At 40.6% G+C, this 20,585-nt stretch overlaps 1 protein-coding gene across 1 annotated transcript; it reads left to right on the forward strand.

Moving 5' to 3' along the window:
• Positions 1 to 17: 17 nt before the first annotated feature.
• On the forward strand, positions 18 to 20,524 carry LOC117380315 (oxysterol-binding protein-related protein 11-like). Its single transcript, XM_033977104.2, has 13 exons — positions 18 to 464; positions 746 to 814; positions 1,594 to 1,769; positions 2,728 to 2,807; positions 5,939 to 6,127; positions 7,575 to 7,773; positions 10,049 to 10,182; positions 13,404 to 13,544; positions 14,420 to 14,885; positions 15,209 to 15,395; positions 16,785 to 16,967; positions 17,859 to 18,012; positions 18,519 to 20,524. The coding sequence occupies exons 1-13, from the start codon at positions 346 to 348 to the stop codon at positions 18,573 to 18,575; spliced, it is 2,154 nt and encodes a 717-aa protein (XP_033832995.1). The 5' UTR covers positions 18 to 345; the 3' UTR covers positions 18,576 to 20,524.
• The last annotated feature ends 61 nt before the right edge of the window (positions 20,525 to 20,585 follow it).

Here is a 20,585-nt window from a genome sequence, read left to right on the forward strand (position 1 = left end):
TTACAACATGCGGAAGCGGGTGGGTCGGTCACGTGACTTCACACAGCCAATCCGCAACTGTAAATATCTAAAGCGCTGAAGCTAGCACACAACCGAGACATGGAACGTATTAAACTATGATTTTTACTCTTCTATTCCGTTGGAGAAGATAACTTTGGACCTACTGCTGATATTTTACCCATCACGACATGAAGTAAACCCAGTGCGTCACCTCTGTTCTTAAAAGGGCTCGTTTGTTTTGATAATATTCGTGGTGACAGTAGTTAGCACTCACTATTAGCATCACGGGCTAACACACCAGCCGTGAGCTAGTAGCGCCTGTCAGTCCGAGGCGTTTCTGTGACTATGCAAGGGGAAACGGCGGCGGCTGTACGAATCACGGAAAACGAAGGCAAACTCGATGCGTTCCCCCAGGTCAGGACCCCAAATCCGGGGAGATCCAACGCCAAGAACTGGCAGTACAGGTGGGTAAACATATGACATGCTAACGGGGTCGTATGAGTGGTGATGATTGGATTAGCCAAGCTCCCACGCAAATCAATGCTTTGGTAATCAGCAAACCAGGTGTAACTTTTTTTGCTCAAGTGCTGAAAACGCGCAAGTCAAAGTATAAGAAACAAATTTTAGCCTATTCAGCGAGTTTCTCATACTTGTCCCAAACATCACTGTATGTTTAAAGGGCGTGTGCGTAAAGAATGTTCATAAACAAGCATTTTTCTGCCTTTGCTTTCTCTCCATTTGGCAGTGATCACATGGAGAATATTGATGGATACTTGATGAAGTACACCAACCTAGTGACGGGCTGGCAGTACAGGTAATGTAACCTTTTATTACATCATGACAGTGACTAAATACAGAGTCACTCAACAGAGCCTGTCCTACCTTTTGTTTAAGATTATATTACTTTTGTAGACTTAATATATTATGTTAAAGGCGGTGTTTTTCAAGCTATGGCACATGTATTACTTGTGATCTGCAAGCACCTGATTTGTCAAGTTTCAGACCAATATATTTATAACTTATGTATTTTATGATCATGAGTTACTCCATAGCTTATTAGCCCTTGTCCAACTTAAATCTCTTAATACTCTTGTGAAAGTTTATGGGGATGTGAATGGGACGTGTATTGTACGTTAAGCTATTTTGTCTAATTAAAACCTTTAATGCATATGCTTACAATTATTATCATTATCATAATTATTAAGGCAGAAACTTTTGATATTCACTTGGTCGGGTCCTTTTGTCATGCAACTTTTTAGAGATGGAAAGTCAACTACTTGATTCCATGGGAATAGAAAAGTAAAGCCATATTTTAGAACATTCTCCATGGTGATAGATACGTTTTATGCTGTACTGTGGTATATTATAGCCAAAGGAACAACATTTCCAAACAAGTAGCAGCGGGAGGAGGAGGTTTGTGGAGTTGCAAGCCCGCTAAGAGTAAGGATGCAGGTTTTTCAAAATTTGTCAGTGCAATAAAAACAACCATAATGAAAAAAACATGCTTTTATTGTTGTCTATTTTTTGCCCCCAAAAGTACATACTATGACTTTAAATTCTATCACTTTTTATTGTACTGTTTGTTTCTTGCAGGTTCTTCGTGTTGAACAATGAGGCCGGTCTGCTCGAGTACTTCGTCAATGAACAGTCTCGACCACAGAAGCCACGGGGCATGCTCCCATTGGCTGGAGCCGTCATCTCCCCTAGCGATGAAGACTCCCACACCTTCACCGTCAACGCCATCAGCGGAGAGCAGTACAAGCTAAGAGGTACACACGCTCCTCCTCTTCCTCCTCTTTGTCCTCCACCCGTCGGCCATATTGTTTTATCCTTCTACGCTCCTCTGCCTTACCCAACTCACTATTCATCACAGTCATGGTGTATTGATCTGCATGTTGTCCATTATCTGCTGGCTGAGACTTCACATAGCAAATCAATATAGCTTTAGATCTCACCAAAGAAAATCTAACAACATTTTTCTTTCATCTCCCTTTGAGCTACAGGAGAGAGATCATTGCCATGGTAATTTATTGTAAAGAATGTCCACTTCCAGCAAACATTGTGAGTGTAGAATTTTACACTCATACAAACTAATGGAGTTTGACTTTTTATTTTTCATTTCCCTTTAAGAGCTTTAGAGCTTTTAACCATGTTATAGTTGTTTCCCTTTCTCATTTCCTCTCTCAAACTTGTATTTCACATGATTCGTGCATTTTTGAATAATCTTTATTCTTCTGTATTCAAGATGTCCGATCTACCCCTGTTTTTCATTTTAGATAATTTTTTCTTTTACAGTAATAGGCGTAAACAGAATCATTATCAGTGGTTGTGTCCATTTGGATTACTGTCACAAAGACAGTTCTTCATAAACTATAAACCAGTACAATGTTCTAATTGTAATTTTTTTTTTTTTTCATTCTGAGAAAAAAATATCCAGCAGGGTAGAGTTCTGCGTTATTAGAGCCACAAATACACCATTACATGTCAATTTAAACACTTAAATGAATGGATTTTCTCGCCATTTTTACATCATTTTTAATTAGAATTTTGCTTTTGCTCCACTCACAAGATGGTTGCCGCATTTACCACAGCAACAGAACTCACATTCTTAGGCCTTTTAATACCTCCTTGAACAAATCAATATAGCTTTAGATCTCACTAGAGGAAATCTAACACATTTTTTTCACTCTCCCTGTTTTTTTGTTTTGTTTACTTTTTGTTTTTCAGCCACTGATGCCAAAGAGAGACAGCATTGGGTGAGCCGGCTACAGATCTGTACGCAACACCACACAGAAGCCATGGGGAAGGTGAGACAAGGAATATATCCATAGGTTTTGTTCATGTGGCAACACAGCATTCTACAATCCCTATAGTTTAAACTGAGCTGGAGACAGGTCTGAATTCTATGGTTGATTTGCTGTTTAACTGTCAGATTGCAGATCTGTTGACCTGGTTTATGTAATTAATTAATATTTCTGTGATTACTGGATTCCCCATGAAACCAAAACTGGCACAAAGTTCAGTATCTTCTCGGTCAGTATAAATGTAAGTGAAATTGCTTTGTCAGAATAGCTTAAGAAAGTGGTGTCGTTATGCAAACTTGGAACAGGAGATTGTTGTCAGTTGAAAGGACTTAAAGACATAAGATTAAGGCATGTTTGTGTAGCCTAATCCTGACAAAATAATGATGGGGTTCAGCATACGTTTATTATTGTTAATATCTCTGTAATTCCTGGGCCTGTCCACATTTAAAAAAACTGATACAAAGTTCAACATCGTCTGTCTGTCTGTTTTTTTTTTTTTGTCTCTGTCTGTCTCTCTGTCTGTCTCTGTCTGTCTCTCTGTCTCTCTCTGCCTCACATTATAGAACATCATAAACACAACCTACACAAAGTTATTTAAGAATTTTAATATTTGGGTACAATGAGGAAGGATGTTTGCTGCCTGCTTTACTTCAGAGCAAAGCAAATGGAACAGGGCCTACAAAAATGTTGAAACTATAAATAATTAATGCTGAAATGAGAGGGCAGTCTGTATTGAGCCAATATAAGCACACACACCATAGATTATATTGACTGACAAGCCACTCTGCAATCCATCCGTTGCTTTGGCTCTTTAATACTGCAGTACTATTACATAAATCACTGTACCTTATGAGAAAGTATTACCAAAATGCATAATATTAGAGTTATTCATGATTTACTAGCTGCTGATTTGCATACTGGTTACTATTTATTCACCCTTGTATTAAAGTCCCATTATGTAACTTTTTACAAAAATTACTATGGTTTTATTGCAGTGAAAGGAAAATCAAAACATGCATGTGTCTTTACTCTGAGCAGGCTTGCCACTCCACAAACCTTATTAGTATAATGCTAGAACATTTGTGCTTGACTAAGTGACTGTGATCAATACAAGCATTCATGGTGCTGTTTAGGTGTTTGATTTTCAACAAAAAGGTGAGAGTGACTGTAACTCTAAAGTAACTGAAAAACTACTGGATAATGTTAGCTAGCTTGTGATTGTAATGTTATTAGAGAGGGACTTGTTTAACAGCATAAATCAGCTCACCTCTTGTAGTTCCAACTAAGTCAGTTTACGGTCTTTTTACGGTCAGAGTTAAAACAAAGCATACCAGAGCTTCAAGTTCCTCCTGCTAGATTCATCCAAAGAATGTTAATTACATCAGCTGCAAAGTATGAGTAGGCAACATTTTAGATTTTTCATCATTCAAAAGATAATATCTTGTTTTAAATTGTTAATTGCAATGCGAACTGTCCTAAATATATGTAACCTTTTCACAGACTAATTTGTGTTGATGTATAATTGATATAAAATTAGTTAGTGTTTAGTTTAATCCGGTTTCATTAATTCTGTTTTATTGAGATTTGGGTGCATGAAAAGTGGGACAGGCCCTTATTTTACTAAATTTGATTTATATTTTTTCCCTCATGCACTTTAACATGTTTTGTATTGTTTTTCATCCCTACCCCACCAGCTCATGATGGTATTATTATCATCAGGACCCTGTCAGCCTCATGGAACTATATATATTTGATGGTGTGAGTTACTGTTATGGTAGCGCAGAGATAAAGAGAGAGAACAGAGAGCGGGCAGGAAAAGGAAGAGGTTATGCTGCAGTAATTTGTAATAATGACATGAGTGGAGTCCAGGCAGAGAGGAGTTCTATCATTGTTTCATTAGTTCTGCTTGGGCGAGATTGTGATCCATGAAAGGGTTTTTCCAATGTGCAATGTTTGTGTGTATCTCGGTTTTCCAATTCATGAGGATGGTCTTCTTCTCTTCTATAATTGGAACTGGGTATGCTGTGTTGAGAATTGTCACCAGCCAGCATAATGTGACTGCCTATGATGTTACAACACTTTCCCAAAACAGTTGAGGTGGGTGGGCAGTGCAGAGAGCATGAATGTAAGTGTTGGATGTGTTCTGAGTGTAGTTCGTACATGTGTCTGAGGAGAGTCCCATTTTAAACAGCCTGTGATCAGAGTAATGGCTTCTGTGTTGAATCTTGTACTGAATTAGCTGGACGTTTGTGTTGTTAGTCATGCATTAGGTGTTCTGGATAACCTGAGTCCAGAAGTTGCCATTGGGAGTGATTGATAGATCTTGCTCCAGTTTGTTTGATGGTATTGAAAGTGATTTGTCTGACAGTGCAGAATCGTAGCCGACTAGTTCCAACTTCACTGAGCCAATCAGAGGGACAGTAGGCTCGACCATATCCGACGTAGTGTCTATGTCATGCTAAAATCAATAAGACAGATCAGGCAATGGACAGGGAGCTGTAGGTGGATGTCACTGACAACATGTTAAACACTTTAGAAATGCAAGGAAAACTTCACCGAAGAACACCGTTTACAAAGGTACATTGTTGCATGTCGGCGCTAATGCAAATTTCTGAACCAAATATCTGAATAATGCCACTGACTGAAATAATCTTCACATAAACATAATTGGATCATTCTTAGAACAAATTGAATTTTGTTATTATGTTACATTTAACATTATAATAGAAGTTAGCCTTAGCATTGACACACAAAGACGTACATTTTTAAAAGCAGAAGTGTCCTTTGGTAAAGTTTTTTTTACGCTTCTAAACAGCTTCCTGTCCACTGCCTGATTTGTCAAGATTTATTGATTTTAGCACATTGTGCAAGAGCCAATCTGTAAATTCTTGAGAGGTCTTTTATGTTGAAGTTGCATTTATATAGATTGATTCTAATACCATTGGAGGAAAGTGCAGTTTGATAGAAGCACTTTTGTTGGTGGAAATGATCGCTGATTTAACTTGAAGGTATTTTAGAAAAAGTTTGCTCCCAATGCCACTCCCCTCGACTAGTTCGAAATGAGATTAGTTTGTTATTGTTAAACATGTGCTGTAAATGACTAATGCCTTCTTCATTAATTATTGTTTTTCCAGAGTAACCCTCCTCCGAAGTCGCGCAGTTACTCCATGGCGTCTCAGGGCAGTGGCAGCTCTCCCATGTCCATGAGGAGGCCCAGCCAGAACCCCTCCTCCTCCATGTTCCAATGGTCCCAAGCCAAAGGCTCCACCCTCTACTCCAGTAAGAGGTCCCTACTCCCAGATCACCTGCTTGATGCCAAGGAGGTGGGTACTTATCACAAACGCACGCACAAGTATATGAAACGACTTCTGTAGCAGTAACATGACCTTACTGGTTAAGCCTAATTGCTCACAGTAAGCCAATAAAAAAGGTAATGCCTACCAGTGGGAGCCATTGCCACTGACTATAAATCATACCCTTTGAATTATTCATGCTTCCTGATTATAGGCACCATTTTTGGGGACTTTTGACCATTCAAAAGATAAATTTAAACTGTATGTTTAAATGTTTAATTAAATCGGCTGTATGCAGCCGGCGCCCTTACTGTTTAAAAAAAAAAAAAAGGTATTATTTAACAACTGAACCAGTGTTGCCAGAGCTTTCACCTGCAGGTAGAGGACACAGTCAAGCTATATTTGATTTGAAACTGTTTACCTCATATTTGGGGACACAGATAGTTTTATGAAATTTAAAATGCAAATTTACATTCAGTTTCTTTAAAGCCACCATTCATGCTCTTGGCTTTTATCACTCATACAATTTAAATTAGTTTGAATTGGTTCTACTTCTTGATGAGATGATATTTAATTCATTTGTTTAATCTCAAAGGGCACAAGTGTGGACACGTGATCCACAACAAAGAAAATAAAGAAATTGAACTTGTAGTGATGTGATGGGATGCGTACAACTGCATCACAAGGGTATATTGTAAATGCCATTCGAACCCTGCTCATGCTTGAAATACCATCACGATACACCACCCTACTTTTATCAGTGACCCAGATCTCTGTGCACGTCGGCCACTAGAGGGAGGTATTTTTTCCACAATTGAGTCTATAATGAATGAGCGGTATTTTGAGAGTATTTGAGAGCAGAGGAGACGCGTTGACCTAGCTGCTGCTCTGTGTGTAGTCTAAGAACAGAGGCAGTGGTTAGAATGCCCTTGTGCAGGTGTTGGGTAGAGCGCTCGGACAGTGTAATCAGAACCTGAGGTGAGGTACATTTAATATAGACACCAGATCTGTGGAGGCGCCATGTAAACAACACACATGAAACCGCTCATCTGTCCAAGCCAATACAGTTTAGTTTGAAAGGGTTTCTGTGATCAGCAAATCCTGTTCTTTCTAGTTGGTATAGTAGTAATTTGGTGTTGTCAGAATACTAAAATTTGAATACTAAGGAATAGGTTTGATGCTAGAATCATTATTGCAGTATAGAAATAGGTCAATTGTCATTTTCAACAAAAAATCATAGTAATTTCTTTGTTATAATGAAAATTTGTTCTAGCTCTGACTGTTCAGGAAAAGTAAAATTTCGTGTCCATATCTGCTCAAATAAGTATCTTGTTTTGATGCTAGTTTTAGTGCAATAGCATTGTTTTAGCATTTCGTACCTTTTAAAGAGTTAAACAAATGAAGTTGAGACTTTTTTACACTTATCCCATAAAAAAATCTTTCTGATCTACCGTTACCTTGCTGTGTGTGTGTCCAGATGATGAGCCAAGCGCATGGGCAGCACAGGGACCTTCTGGAGGGCATTGAGGCTCTGCCCACATCCCCAGGACTCTCCCCTCTGGACCAGGACCTGCTCATGCTCAAAGCCACCTCCATGGCCACCATGAGCTGCCTCAACGACTGCCTGCACATCCTGCACCTGCAGCAGCTGGCCCGCCACAGAGGGGCGCTCGGAGGTACACATGCTTTACAAAAAACATGTATTTGTAAATAGTTTTTTGTGTTTTAGATTACACAAAATGGATTATTGTGAGTTTTAAGCCATGTTATAATGTTACCTCATCAAAAATATGTGTTGTTTGTTTGAAAAATCCTTTATTATCATCATTATCTGGCTGCATCTCCAAAAGCTCAAAATGCTCTGTTCCACCTTGTGGTGTCATATGTCATGAATGGGTAGTTTTCACGTTGACAGCTCCTTTTACCTTTGGTTTAGTAGAGATTGGCAGTTCCAGGGGTGGATTCATCTAAATGACTCTAGTAAAAGTTTAAGAAGTTTAAAAACACAGTGGAGCACTTCCTGTATTACCACATGACATCACAATGTGGAACTTGAAATTAATTATAAATGAATCAGAAATATTTTGGAAATAATCTAAAACCAATCTAAAGCCAAAAACTAAACACAGATAATGACATCTGTAGCTGAGAAGACCAAGATTAATCAGTGTAGGGCTAGCTCTTTTGTGTTAGTGTTAATGGCTTGGACCTTGGCACAGAGTTTGCATGTTCTCCCTGTGACTGGATCTGTTACCTCCAGGTACACCATGTTCTCTCTTCAGCATAAACCATGTGCAGCTGGCTAATCCTCCAGTTAGTTACACCTGACCAAGGTCTGGAGAAGGGACTTTGTGAGAGCTGCATTGTTTCCCCAGCACAACTGAAACTGTGACCACAAGGGAAAAAAATACCACAAATTTAAAAATGCAGTATGTAACTTTTCTTTGGAGGGTCTATAATGAAGATGCTATTGCCTTTTCTGGAATATTTGATAGAATTACATTAAACTTTATCCACAAATCTGACCTGTATCTTTCCCTTGTGGCATCACCTTTTGTCTCTTCTGTGGTTGAATTTATAGACATACTGCGAAACATTTAAGGCACATGTGTCAAACTCAAGGCCCGCGGGCCAAATGTGGCCCTCCACATCATTTTATGTGGCCCTCGGCAGGATAAATTAAAAGGTGTGATGGTCTTAAAATGTTGTTTTATCAGGAGATACGCAGTTACACAGACATATTTTTTACATCTTTGCAAATGCACATACAATATTTGTATCTTGAATAAGTAAAAAATACAGAAACGGTTAATTAACAAGTTTAAAAAGTAGTTACATTTATTTTACTTCTGGCCCTTTGACGGCAGACATTTTCCTAATGTGGTTCTTGGTGAAAATGTGTTTGACACCCCTGATTTAAGGCAAAACAATAGCATCTTCATGGAGACAAGAAGGTGTTACGTTGTCCACCAGAATGTTACTTATTGCACCTTTAAATTAACACTTTACAATATCAAATACAGTGGGTGGGTTTTTACCATTGACCTAATTAGATTAGCTATTATTGGGATTTTAATTCATTTTGTTGTTAGGTTAGTTAATCAATCTAATATGTAAAACTACCATATGTACCTTTTTGCCCCCCCCTTTTTTTTGGCATTCCCGCCAAAAAAGCCCTATATAAATCCACTGTTAAAAGAACAATAATAATACATGAGAAACCTAAATCTATACGGTACAACCTTTTGCGGTGGACATGTCTCTTTGTCCACATCTAGCCTGGCAGCTCCGGACAGTGGAATTATGATGCATTATTGATGGGAGGCCGTACCTATTCTCAACACCTGTCACCACGGTAATCAGATCTCCGGTTGCTTAAGTATCTACAGTTAGCTGCTTGTAGCTACAATCGGGGTTTAAGTTTGACTGGAATACAGGTCAGCAACCAAAAGCTAGGTGGGACTTGGGGATTTTTGATGATTTGTAACACGAAAAGACCCGGCTAGTGTCTCTGCTCTTGTCCACAGATCTGGTTACGCAATGTATATTTCATTAAGTCCCATTCCACAGACCGCCCAATCAGATTACGCTCTCGAGGTCAATTTGAATTAGGTCCGCCCGCCTTCTAAACATGCATAAAATATCCCCTGGGTATACAAGGTGCAACAGCCAATCAGAGCTCAGAGATGCTTCCTGTAGGCGTGGCTTAAACACTCCTGATCCAGCTCAGGTTCAGCTAGCGTTACACTCCCCTGCTCCGTTTGGGGGTTAGCCATCTTGTTGTAAAGTTGTAGGAGTAAAAGTATTGGCCCCTGGGAGCCTAGTGTGTGTGTGTGTGTGTGAGAGAGTGCGTGAGCGTGTGTGTGTGTGTGTGTGGAAGTGTGGGGCCTCAGGAGGGGAGGGGGGGCCCGGGGATCATGAGCGCCTCTGACCCGGTTCCATCCATCGCAGGGCCCACAATCGACTGGCTGGAGCCCAAACTGCCCGACCTTCTGAAGAACGGAGGCAGCTTCCCCCCCGCTGAGGGTCCACTGGAGGGGGAGAGAGCGGAGCTGAGCGTGCCCGAGACCACCTGCTTCTCACCGGTATGCACGCATACACACACAGAGTCACATGTCGGGTTATAGTAAAGGTACACTTTGTAACTTTTCTGCTGGAGCATCTGCCACCTTCATTAAGATGTTGTTGCTTTGTCTGGAATGTTTCACACTATGAACGAGGTGTTTTTATTGCTCAAAAAAAGACTGTGAAAAACATACATTCACTTACTGTGAGTGGGGTCGCCTCTCCACAGATCTGACCTGTAACTTGGCCTAATGGAGTCTGTTTGCTTGTTTCCACGGAGATGGACAAGTTTAATGGCAAGGCAATAACATCGTCCATGCAGAATAGCAGGTGGCATTAGAAAAATTACACCGTGCACCATTTAAAGCCCATAATTTCACATTAAAAGAACAGTGTGTAACTTTCTGGAGGTGGCTCATCACCTGCAGGACTCTGTGAAAGAAAGTCAAAACAAAACGGACAACATTTCCATGGAAACAAGCAGGATGAGGCCCTCCTCCAGGCCAAATAAGTCAAGTTTGTTGAGCTGCAGTAAGGACACACAGTTTTCTACATATTTCAGCGCAATCAAAACAACCAGAAATGTTAAAAAAAACTTTTATTTTAGCCTATTTTTTGGCTAAAAAGTTGCATACTATTGCTTTAATTTGGAATTGAGGTATGAGGTAGGAATCTGGTGGTAGAACTTGCCGTTTTGTTTTGTCATGGTTTAGGAATCTACGATATGACAATAATTACCTGCACAAACGTGAGTCTTACTTGATCTGGAGTAGAGACTCGTGCTGGTTTCCATGGAAATGTTGTTCCTTTAGCTATAATGTTCCACAGTGTAGCATGAACCATATCCATCTCTATGAAGAGTATTCCGAAGTATGTTTTTAACTTTGTATTTACTTGGAACCATGCAGGTGGTATGCTGCCTCCAGAAAGATAAAAGTGTCACTTTAAGAAAACAAAATGGTAGAACATTTTGATGTCTTTTTAAAAACGGTGCATGTAGAGTACGATGTAGTAGTAGTAGTAGTAGTAGTAGTAATAGTAGCAATGTCTTTATTGAAAAGTCCTACTATCTTAAATGTCCACATGATAAACCCAGATAGAATAGGTTAGCTCTGTTGTTTTGGGTAACCCCTGAAGAGGCTCGGATTTCCACTTCACTGTTTCCAGGACAGGGCATCTGGTCACACATGTCACATGGCAACAGGAGTGGGACTGCTTTTAGGAGATCTACTGATATAAAACTCAACTAATTATTTAGCTGCAGAGAACTTAAAGTCCCTGATGCCCTGCCTGTGTCTCCATGGGGTCTTTGGCTGTATAAAAGCTGCTAACCCTGTAGTTTAGACCTCTACAAACATGTTCTGAAGTGCATGCATCCTCGGATTAATTTAGAAGTTCATAATTCATTCTTCTCTTTTAAATTGGAAAAACTCAATCTTTTTGTAATATTTGTTATAAAAATGCTGTTCGATATTTTCCCTACATCATTCAGTTGTAGTTTTCAATTAGAGATGCACTATATAACTTCGTCGGTGACGGGTCTACTACCTGCTTGTCTGTCTCCGTAGACAGTGTTATTGCTTTACCTGGAATGTTCCGCGGTGTGGCATTAAACATTTATTTCATTAAGTGTGCTCAAAAATACCTTGAAAAATGATGATGCATTTTTACTGTGAATGAGGTCACCTTTCCACAGATCTGACCTGTAACTTGGCCTGCTTGCTCATCTGCTTGTGTCCCTGGATAACTTTTAATGTCATACTGTGTCACATTCCAGGCAAAGCGATAACAACTCCATGGAGACAAGTGTTATATATGATGGCGTAAAAAGGTGTTCCTACAGATGCCTCTCTCTCCTCTTTAAACATTAGCTCTTGGTTCGTTAACCTATGCTTCGTTAGCTAAATTGTAGCAGCTGACTGGATTTAAGTTCAAAAAGAGGCTTTGTGCTGTTGAACCTGACTGACTTTGTGCAATGCAACTGAAGATATGTGGAATTTATCAACACTGACGACATGCAGGACTCTGAAAGTTAAGAATGTAACCATGGTTCTATGAATACTGGATGACCACACAAAGGGGATCATTCAGTGCTTCTTGCAGTTAGTAAGAATAAAATAGAACTTTTGCTGAGGAACTGCAAATGAAATGTTAATATTGGCTACTGTAGTGTTGTTCAGCTGTGATGTTTCTGGTTGGACACGGAAGTGACATAATCGCTTATTTCTAGCTTTGTTCTTGTTCCTTATTCACCAAACAAGAGACAGTCAAAAAAACACAAATTGTATCAAATGTGTAAATAATTAGGATCATTAGTGTGTATCTCTGACTAGCTACCGGGCACTGCTAATGCTAACTTAGCCTAGCCTAGCTTCTTACCTCGACCTCCCTCGTACACTTTCTGACAGTTTTAACCATATATTTATAACCTTATTAGCTTTAAACGGTTGCACTCTCTTGTTAGTGTGAGCTGTGTTGTCACAAAAAAAGAGGAAATTGTAAACATTCAGGTTTTCAATCAGTTGACATCATGCTTAACAACTCTATATTTGCAACATTCTACTTGTACTATATTTTATTTTACTCTTAAGTATCTTCATTCTATTCAAAGTGTTCTTAAAACAGTTGAATTTATTTTTCTCATATTATTTATCTTGCAAAAATAGCTGGGCTTCAAATGACAGCACAACAATTATAGATGACTGATATAGACTGATATGACTGATATGAATATTGTTATTGTAGTAATGTTATGTTAATATGTCGTGAGTGCCTGGATCTTGTCATGAATCGAAATGATTAGGTTCAACGTTTGTGAATTTACTTTCTGAATATTTCATGGTAAAGTGCAGTGTAATCAGTAGAGTAAAATGCTCCTTGACCCCCATCTGGGAGTATGACATTGTCAATATATTTGTCATTTAGTGTTGTTTTTGTGGTTTGGTGTTGTAACGATGAAATTTCCTCATTGTAGGACAGAGAAAGGTTCTCTTTTCTTATCTAGAAGCAAAAAACATTATCTGCACCTATCAAGTTTATTTGAAAAGTACGAGTAAGTATATTATTCAGTACAGGGTATTATGTGTATGTGGATCAACTTCAAAACATTCTACAGCCACAGTCACCTAAAGCTGTGGTTTGAGATGTCGGACAATTCTGAACTTGGAAAACCTCTGCTGAAATAATGTAGTAAGTAGTCTGCTTGTTGCCATGGTGACGTGTGTGTTTGTGCCCATGTCAGGAGCAGGAGGAGATGGACCCCGAGGATGAGGTGGAGGACACGTTTACAGACACAGAGGAGGACCTGGGGGCTGTGGAGGAGGAGCGCAGCATCATCCTGCACCTGCTGTCCCAACTCAAGCTGGGCATGGACCTAACACGGGTACGTCTGTGCTGTGCAAACCAGTGTGGACAAAGTGGTGCTGTTCTCTGGGAGTCCTTCTGCTGTCCAATGAGATAGTGAATGTAGAAGTTTATTTCGTGACTGTGCTTTCAAAGGCTGTAGTGTTTTGCCCAGAGACACAACAACAAGGGTGGAGCCTGAACCAGCAACTTTCAGGTTGCTGGATGAGCATTTAACCAGCTGTGCCGCTGTTAGTCTTTTTTATTTTATTGATGTACATGTTCCACTACTGTCAGCAAAACTGCTGTGAATATACTGCTGACTGAGCGGATTCCCCTGTCACTCACGTGTGTGTGTTTGTGTGTGTTTGGGTGTGTGTGGTGAAATCCTTGGAATCCGTCTGTGTCTTGGTGAGACCAAGGCACAGATGGAGACACTGGACACTGTGTGGCAGTGGAGTGTTTGTATTTGGATCAGAGCTCTCTGGTTTCTGATTTATCAGTGATCTGTGCTCACCTCACATGGTCCAAGACAGCCTGACCCCAGGGTCACTCTGCTCTGACCAAACTGCACACTCAGCAGGATACACAGATTTAACTCATTTCACTTAAGTGCTCGTTCAAATGGTGACTGTTCAAGTGTTTTATACGCAGTAGTTTTGGCTCACCATGTGATTTTTATTTTTATTTTAGAAAACTACTGAAGTTATTGGCGTTGTTTACTGCCATTGGCCTGTCAGGACAGGGCCAGCAGCTATAAAATGACCATAAATTATATACATTACTACTTTAAAGAGGATCAGCTAAAAAAAAACATGTGAATATGAAAAATAGTTTTGTGTGGGGGGTAAAATCTCTTCTCCAAAGAGAGGAGCCTCTGTTGTTACATGTCTCCCATGTGTCCGTGTGCTGCAGGTGGTGCTGCCCACCTTCATCCTGGAGAAGCGCTCTCTGCTGGAGATGTACGCAGACTTTATGTCCCACCCAGACCTGTTTGTGTCCATCGCCGACGGCAACAGCCCCGAGGATCGCATGGTGCGCTTCGTCCAGTACTACCTCACCTCCTTCCACGAGGGACGCAAGGGGGCCATCGCCAAGAAGCCCTACAACCCCATCATTGGAGAGACATTCCACTGCTCCTGGAGGGTGCCCAAGAGACCCCCGTCCTCCCAGTCGTCCCAGTCGTCCCAGTCGTCGCAGTGTGAGCCTGGGCCAGATGGGGCGTACACGGTGCGCTTTGTGGCTGAGCAGGTGTCCCATCACCCCCCTGTGTCTGGCTTCTACGCTGAGTGTCCAGAGAAGAAGATGTGCGTCAACACCCACGTGTGGACCAAGAGCAAGTTCATGGGCATGTCCATCGGGGTGTCCATGATCGGAGAAGGTCAGGAGACACTTAGACTCTTTTATACAGTATATATGAGATTAATGTAGCTGCAGAGTTATATGGACTTAACCATAGTGTTATCATACTTAAATTTCAAACTCTATTTTGATTTCTATGTCTAGTTTTAGTAGTAGTTTTAGTATCGGTCAATATCTGATTTTCAACACTTTTGACAACCCTAAAACACACTCATTTGGCTTATTTCATTGGTTAAACTGCCTCCATCTCTCTGTGAGGGTCATGTTACTTGTGCCTTACAAATGCATTAAGTCCATGATAGAAATCCATAATCTTACATTAGTGTTGATGTGTGTTGTCAGGTTGTCTCCACCTGCTGGAACACGAGGAGGAGTATACATTCACCCTGCCCTGTGCCTACGCCCGCTCTATCCTTACCGTGCCCTGGGTGGAGCTCGGAGGGAAGGTCAACATCAACTGCTCCAAGACGGGCTACTCGGCCATCATCACCTTCCAGACCAAGCCCTTCTACGGGGGCAAGCTGCACAAGTATGTACACCCTACACCAATTATCTCAATAATTTTTATCATATCAAATTATTTGTTGTGAAATCAATGAAATGAAAAGTGTACAAACAATACATAAAAATATCACATAAAAATTTCTATGTCTATATTCACCGCCTTAAAAACATTTTTACAAGTATTGAACTCACTTAACTGTAAAAGTTCTTACTTACTAATACATTTTTTTTGAGTCAAATTGTCTTGATTTCAGGTCAGCAAAAGTAACTCAAAACCTTCAAGCATGATTTCTCCATGAACACTCCATAACACTATACAAAAAGTGTTCAGTCCTGTTTATGTAGTGGAATAAAAATTACAGATGGATGCTCTCAGATGTAGTAAAAGTATAAAGTATCCAGTCTAAAAGTACAGTACTTTTACTTATGTAGTTGCTGCTGACATAGGGTCAATCTGCACTGCCAGTACAGTATCTTTCATGTTGTGTTACTGTTTAACCTGGTTGACTTGACACTGATCACATGACCACTCTCCCGTGACCTTGTGTTTTCCAGCTGACTGCAGCCTGATGTGAACACAGTTCACTTCCAGGTTCATAGACAGCTACAGAACAGAAGTCACATTGGGTAGATTCTTACAATATTTCGTATGCAATACACCCTTCTATTTTTGCTGAAACTTTATTATCCCAGGCAGCTGATGTATACTCTGATAGACCTGGTCACCTTAAAAACACCACATACAGTTTAGTAACAAAAAAGTTGATTTAGTGTTTAAATTTTCAGCTTTGTGTCAGAACTAAACTAGTCAAGAACTGAGCGTGTGCCCTCCAGTGGCTTCAGCAGTTTCAAGTACTATGTAACATCACACAAGACTGCCAACTGATTACAGCCCAGCTGTTTCGGATTACAAACATCTGACTGTAGGGGCAGAGTTTGACATGTTAGACCAATCACACTGCTCCTCATTTATCCACAGCCCACCCTTCCTACCCCCTCACTCTCTCCTTTAATCCTTGAGACCCAGTCCTTCCTATCCCCTTCAGGCCTCCAGGCCCTTTTGTTCCTGTCCCATTTAGTCCTCCAGACCTCATCCCTTCTCTCCCCTTTATGCCTCCAGACCCCGTCCCTTCTGTCCCCATTTCTTTCTCCCCTTTAGCCCTCCCCCCTCACTCTCTCCTCTTTAGTGCCATCTCTCCTCTCCCCTGCAGTCCTCCCTCCTTTTCTTTCTCCCCTTTAGTCCCCCCCCCCCCCCCCCCGTCTCCCCTTAGTCCTCCAGACACCGTCCCTCCTCCCCTCACTCTCCCCTTTAATCCTCCTGGCACTGCCCAGTTCAGCAGCTCTATTTGAAATGTGGTTGTATATGAAGTGTAAGTACTTAAGCATAAATCTGACGACTGTTTGGCGTTTCCAGAGTGACGGCGGAGGTGAAGCACAACTCCACAAACGCCGTGGCTTGCCGGGTGCAGGGCGAGTGGAACGGCTCTCTGGAGTTCAGTTACCCGAGCGGGGATACGCGCGTGGTGGACGTGACCCGGCTGCCTGTGAGCAAGAAACTGGTCAGGCCCATCGACAAGCAGGCCCCCACCGAGTCCAGGTCAGTGCGGAAATACACACTCAACACTATCGCTGGGTTTCAGACGACATCACAACATTCTATAGGCCAATAGTAATTAATACACATGAAGGGAGCTAAAATTAATATTGGGCAGGGGTCTATGTATCTCTATGGGAGATTTACTGTTTTTGGAAGAAATATCCAAAATTATGATGCACAAATGTCGAACTTTATCATAATTTGTTTGGGATTGGCTTCATAAATTTTCCTTGTTAATTCCATGGCCAAGGGCGACAGTAGCTCAGTTGGTTCACTGATCCAGAGGTTGGCGATGCAAATCCTTCTTTTGACATAAACGTAATTAGTTGAGCGGTCAGATCTACTGACTTACAGGTTGGCGGTGTGATTCAATCTCCCACAGATGAATGCTTTTGTGTCCTTGGGCAAAACACTTAACCCACCTTGCCCCCAGTGTCTGCGTACACTGGTGTATGAATGTGTGTGAATGGATAAGTTGTTCCTTGATGTAAAGTGCTTTTGAGTGCCTTGAAGGTGGAAAAGCGTTAAATAAAAATGTGACCATTTACCATTCAAGTCATTTCAACTGACAACAATCACATCTTGGAGTTGAACAATGGCACTACTCTCTGAAGCTACTGTGAAAAAATAATTTAACTTTTCTTTATTTATACTGACAGAGAAGACGTTGAACTTTGTGATTATTGGGCCTATCCACTTGAAAAAAAGCTGGTTCAGAAATATTAACCATAAACCAGGTCAACAAATCTGCCATCTGACAGTTAAACGGCAAATTCCACCATAGAATTCTTACCTCCAGCTCAGTTTAAACGATAGGAATTCAAGAGTGTTACCATGTGAACTCAACCTATTTGACAATGACCTACTTTTATGCATTTGATTTTTCTGTAGGCGGTTGTGGCAGCACGTAACTGAAGCCCTAAGACAGAAGGACATTGACAAAGCCACAGAACACAAGAGGATCCTGGAGGAGCGGCAGAGGACGGAGGAGAGGCATCGCGCAGACACCCAAACCCCATGGAGGACCAGATACTTCGAGAAAGAGGTACTATTCATTTGTGCTTAGAGTTTGAACTTTGAATGTGAGTGTAGTGATAAATAATACGACATAATAAATCTATAAATGATTTTACTGTTTTTAAAATGTCAAAAATAGAACTAGGTCATTTTAAATAGTTTGCGGTGGTCCAAAGTTATAATTAGGGTGCATAAGTGAGGAATAAGATCTTTTAACAACTTTCAGAGAAAAGTCACGGTAATGCTAACAACAACTAGCATGCTAACAGCTCAATTCCTGTTTTTTTATTTTTTTTTTTAACAATGCATCTGTACTGGGGCAAGACAAATTTTAATTTATTTCACTTTGGTACTGCCTCTTTAACGTTAGCTATAGCATTTAGTCAATTCCAACCAAAGATGATTATTTACGCAACAGATGAGTAAAATACATATCGGAATCTGTACCACAGAATTAACCTATGCTGTGGTCAATTTGAGTGGCTATTACTTCCCATGTACACAAAATAACTTCACTTTCCTATCTCTCTGCAGGGTGAAGGCTGGGTCTACCACAAACCACTTTGGAAAAACTCCTCTGTCAAATCCTAGTCTCTCCGATTGTTACTCTGAACATCCATGCTGTGGACTGAGATGGAGAGGAGGAGTTTGAGAGCGCACACGTTTGGAATGCACTGACTGACCCTGAACGCAGCACGCCGCGGGAGGGAGGAGCAGAGCAGAGGTGGCGCCACCCATGACCGCTCTCCCCCTCCCCTACGGGCTTTTGTACTTTTCTAACCTTCGGTGAGGAGCTGGTGGACCCAACCCAGCTGCCTTAAGATCTGCTCCCAATGATGTCTGCTCCTCACATCCTCTGTTTTCATTTCTACTCTGGTCATTCATACAATTACACAACTACTCAGATTGTCTACCGGTTTACTTACATGTTTTTAATGTGTACAATTCAGTTAAAACTCATTCTATCCAACATATTGTAAAATAAAGACTAAATACAAGGATTTGCTAGTCCAGATTTTAAAGATACACTGTAACTTTTCTGGTGAAGAGTCCGCCACCTGCTTGTAATCTCCATGGAGATGTTATTGCTGTGCCTAGAATTTTACACACTATAGCGTTAAGCTTATCCATCTTGCATTTAGTCCATTACAAGTGTTTCCGTGGCTATATATGACCTAAAACAAAGCATTCTCATTGTGAGTGGGATCGCCTTTCACCAGATCTGACTTGTAACTTGATCTGGTGGCAGACATCCATCAGAAAAGTTGCATTGTGTAGCTTTAAACTTGCTGAAACTCTATGGCAGGTAGCCCCAAGGCAGCTGTTTAGTTTAATCACTACTTCAATTACTCCAAATCAGTGCGTTTACAGTGTATCCCCTTTTGTGCAATAGCCAGTGGTGGAAGAAGTATTCCATTTGATTATATAAGTAAAGGTACAGATACAGGAGCAAAAAATGTGCTCAAGTAAAAGTTTTGCATATAAAAATGTTACTTTTTTCTAAGTGTAATGAGCCAACTAAGCAATTTTAGGTGGTCTCAAACTATGAAGATATCATTTTATTCCGGTTAGAACATGTAGTGGAGTAGAAAGTACATGCTTGCTGATGTCGTAAAGTAAAAGTACAGTAAGTATACAGTGTAAAATTTACTTAAAGGTACCATCTATAAGTACCCCTTCCCTCATGCCCTCCTCTCACCTTCAGACTCACCTGTACTCTCTGGTCTCTCTTCAGTCAGGCCAAAGATGGCACACTATCAGACAGAAGTAACGTAGACGGCCTCTAGTGGTGTTATGTGAGATTACAACGGGGCGGGGTCAGCTAATCTAACTTCAGATGGTAGCTTTAAGTACATTATTTAGGTATCTGTACTACATGACTGCAGTACTTTTTTTTTCTCTTGTACTTTACGTTACTTTCCACCACTGGGAGTGACAGGTTGTGAATCTAAACTAAAATGGATGAATGAATGAAATGCATTGCGATGTGTTGTTTTAAATCAAGATTTACTTCCCCAACTCAAAATTTTAACTTGTAACTGAATATTTAGTGGCATGTTGGACCCAAGTACTAAATCACTAACTGGAAGAAATGTTTTAAATGCATGAATTGAATTTCTCAAACAAAAGCTCTTAACCAAATACTCACTTCACATTTGTGTATTATCGTGTGTTCCATTCCCTCTGCTTTAATTTTTTTTAGAGCAGTTTTGTAGATAGAAGAATGTGGGGCTGTGGCAGTGTTTCACCTCATACTGTGATCTGTACATGTGTAACACTTTTCCTAAGCAGCAGGTGGAGCCCTCCCTGCCCAGGTGCCTTAATGTCGCGCTCTCTGCGGACCCCAGTACACGGCCCTTGTATATTATCGTGTGTGTGGTTTTGCTGTAGTGCTGGTGAGGCGTTTGAGGACGTGGGATTTCTCAGTTTGGGATTGACTGGTTCTATTGCTGATCTCTGAATGCACTGACGCTGAAGGAAAGCTGATGTAAACATGAATCTTGTGTGAAAATATTGAAATAAATGGCATATCACTTGTACTAGCTCTTGTGCGGCCTTTTACTTTTTTCAATTCAAAATATTTACCATAATTTATCATAT

Source organism: Periophthalmus magnuspinnatus, chromosome 2 (assembly GCF_009829125.3).
Source record: "Periophthalmus magnuspinnatus isolate fPerMag1 chromosome 2, fPerMag1.2.pri, whole genome shotgun sequence".
Taxonomy (NCBI): domain Eukaryota; kingdom Metazoa; phylum Chordata; class Actinopteri; order Gobiiformes; family Gobiidae; genus Periophthalmus; species Periophthalmus magnuspinnatus.